Here is a 2,200-nt window from a genome sequence, read left to right as displayed (position 1 = left end):
ATATAGGAAGTATGGATTTGTAAACAAATGTGACCTTCGTGTTTTGTGGTGTAGCTTTGTCACTGAGATGGCATGGATGATGCTGAAAACAAAGAAATTAAAAGAATTAAGCTTTCCCTGTGTTCTTATATCCACTGGTGTATACTTGCTGTGATATTGACCTTATCTTTCCATGTTAAGATCAAGCTCTGTTTTATTTTTAGGAGGATAGCATTGTGTTTAAAATGGAAGTTGACATAAATGGAGAGTCCAGAACTACCCTATCCACTCTCCCTGTGCCTCTTGCAGAGGTGGGCCCTGCAGGAAGGATGGAAGCAGAGAAGCCCCGCTGTTCCAGTACCCCCTGCTCACCAATGCGACGAACGGTTGCAGGATATCAGATCCTTCACATGGATTCTAACTACTTGGTTGGCTTCACAACTGGAGAGGAGCTGCTAAAACTAGCCCAGAAGTGTACAGGAAGTGAAGAGAATAAAGGGGAATCTGGGCCGAACTTGCGCTCCAAACAACTTGATTCAGGACTTACACGTTCCTCCCGTTTGTGCAAAACTAGAAGTAGGTACTATCAGCCATATGAGATCCCAGCAGTAAATGGAAGGAGGAGGAGACGGATGCCCAGCTCAGGGGATAAATGCACTAAGGCTTTACCATATGAACCTTACAAGGCACTTCATGGTCCCCTGCCCCTTTGCCTTTTGAAAGGTAAAAGGGCTCATTCAAAATCCCTGGACTACCTCAATTTAGACAAAATGAGCATTAAGGAACCTGCTGACACGGAAGTGCTACAATACCAGCTCCAGCACCTTACCCTCAGAGGGGACCGTATGTTTGCAAGAAATAACACATGAGCTATCGTCTCGACTTAAGAACCAATTTCTAATTATTTTTCTGTTGCTGCAAAAATACACTGTTGTACTGTATATGTGACTGTCTGCATTGTAGGGGATTGTATCAGCTAAATGTTATCAGAAAGTAATTTATTTGAATAGAATCTTGGCAATGCAGTGTGTTACAAATACTCAGAGGAATGTATCTTTCCTGAGCAAGCAGCTTCTGATGCAAATTGAACTGCAAGTGGTGGATATTTTTTTGGAAACCTTTTAACAAAAAAAAAAAAGCTTTTGATTTTTTGGGTGTGGTTGGTTTTTTGTTTTTTTTTTCTTACAATTAGAGTATTTACAGTAATTTAACACTGAAAAATTGGTGGTGTCTGCTTGGTTGTTGCTAATTTTGGCTTGATGTTAGAATCTGCTCTTGGATTAGGAGGGTTTTTTGGTTTACTTTTTCTTCCTGTATTCTACAGTACAATGTATGTATTATTTTTTTACATCGTGGAGAGGAAAGTGAGCTTGGCTAAATTGAATCGTGCTATTTAAACAATCCAGTTCAAAGATTTTCCAACTGCACTTGCACTGGTGATGAGGGTGAAATTCACTCAAAACAAACCTTTGCTACTTGAATGCTATTAAATTATGTTTTAGTTTCTGCATGGAAGTAATTGGTTTGCCTCCTCTGTTCTATCTTGTTCAGGATCAGTATTTGGGATATTAAAACCAAATTTTTGGGGGACTGAAGCCTTTTTTGTATGGGTGTGTTAATGGGATTTGTGTGTTACATTGCCTTCACACACGAACAAGGATTAGATTCAGACTGCAGGAAATACACTGGAATGTTTGCATTGGTATGTCAATGTTTTTTATTTCTGTATTGTGTATAATAACAGAAGGTATCACATAACTTCAGCATTGCTTTTGAAATTCAGTTGAGCTGAAGCACTGAACACTTGTGATCTGGAAAGCTGATTTTTTTTGGTTTGGTTTGTTTTTTTATGAAATGCAAGTGAAGTATTTCTGTATCAGCATTGAAGAGGTGATACTGGATTATTCAGCCGAGTAGGTTGAATGCACTGGCTTAGTTTGTTACTTAAGAATTTTTTATCCAAATATGACATGAAATTTAGTTTTGACAGCTGTTTTCCTAGATGTATTTAAAACATTTTAGTAACTTATGTTTAAAAATGAAAAATAGTTTTCAGACTTTTTTTAGGTGCAGTCTTTTACTGAAGTGCGCAAATTGGTTTTGGCTGATGACATCTGCAGAAGTAGTTAAAAATAAGGTCACATTGTTTCAAAACAAATTATTTGATCAGTTGTTTCTGGTAGAATTAAGATTTTGTTTGTTTGTTTATAATTCAGAATTA

At 37.5% G+C, this 2,200-nt stretch overlaps 1 protein-coding gene across 1 annotated transcript; it reads left to right on the top strand.

Annotated features, from left to right (window-relative positions):
* Window positions 1-204: 204 nt before the first annotated feature.
* Window positions 205-1,562, top strand: MACIR (macrophage immunometabolism regulator). Its single transcript, XM_010169243.2, has 2 exons — window positions 205-702; window positions 1,331-1,562. Exons 1-2 carry the CDS (start codon window positions 225-227, stop codon window positions 1,345-1,347), a joined length of 495 nt encoding a protein of 164 aa, XP_010167545.1. The 5' UTR covers window positions 205-224; the 3' UTR covers window positions 1,348-1,562.
* Window positions 1,563-2,200: the final 638 nt, after the last annotated feature.

The sequence above is a fragment of the Antrostomus carolinensis genome, unplaced genomic scaffold (genome assembly GCF_000700745.2).
Source record: "Antrostomus carolinensis isolate BGI_N321 unplaced genomic scaffold, ASM70074v2 Scaffold56355, whole genome shotgun sequence".
Lineage (NCBI taxonomy): Eukaryota > Metazoa > Chordata > Aves > Caprimulgiformes > Caprimulgidae > Antrostomus > Antrostomus carolinensis.
This window is presented reverse-complemented; position numbering and strand designations above follow the sequence as displayed.

Bases quoted from the DNA above. Each gene is read 5' to 3' on its own strand.
- MACIR (XM_010169243.2), top strand. From the start codon at position 225: ATGGAAGTTGACATAAATGGAGAGTCCAGAACTACCCTATCCACTCTC.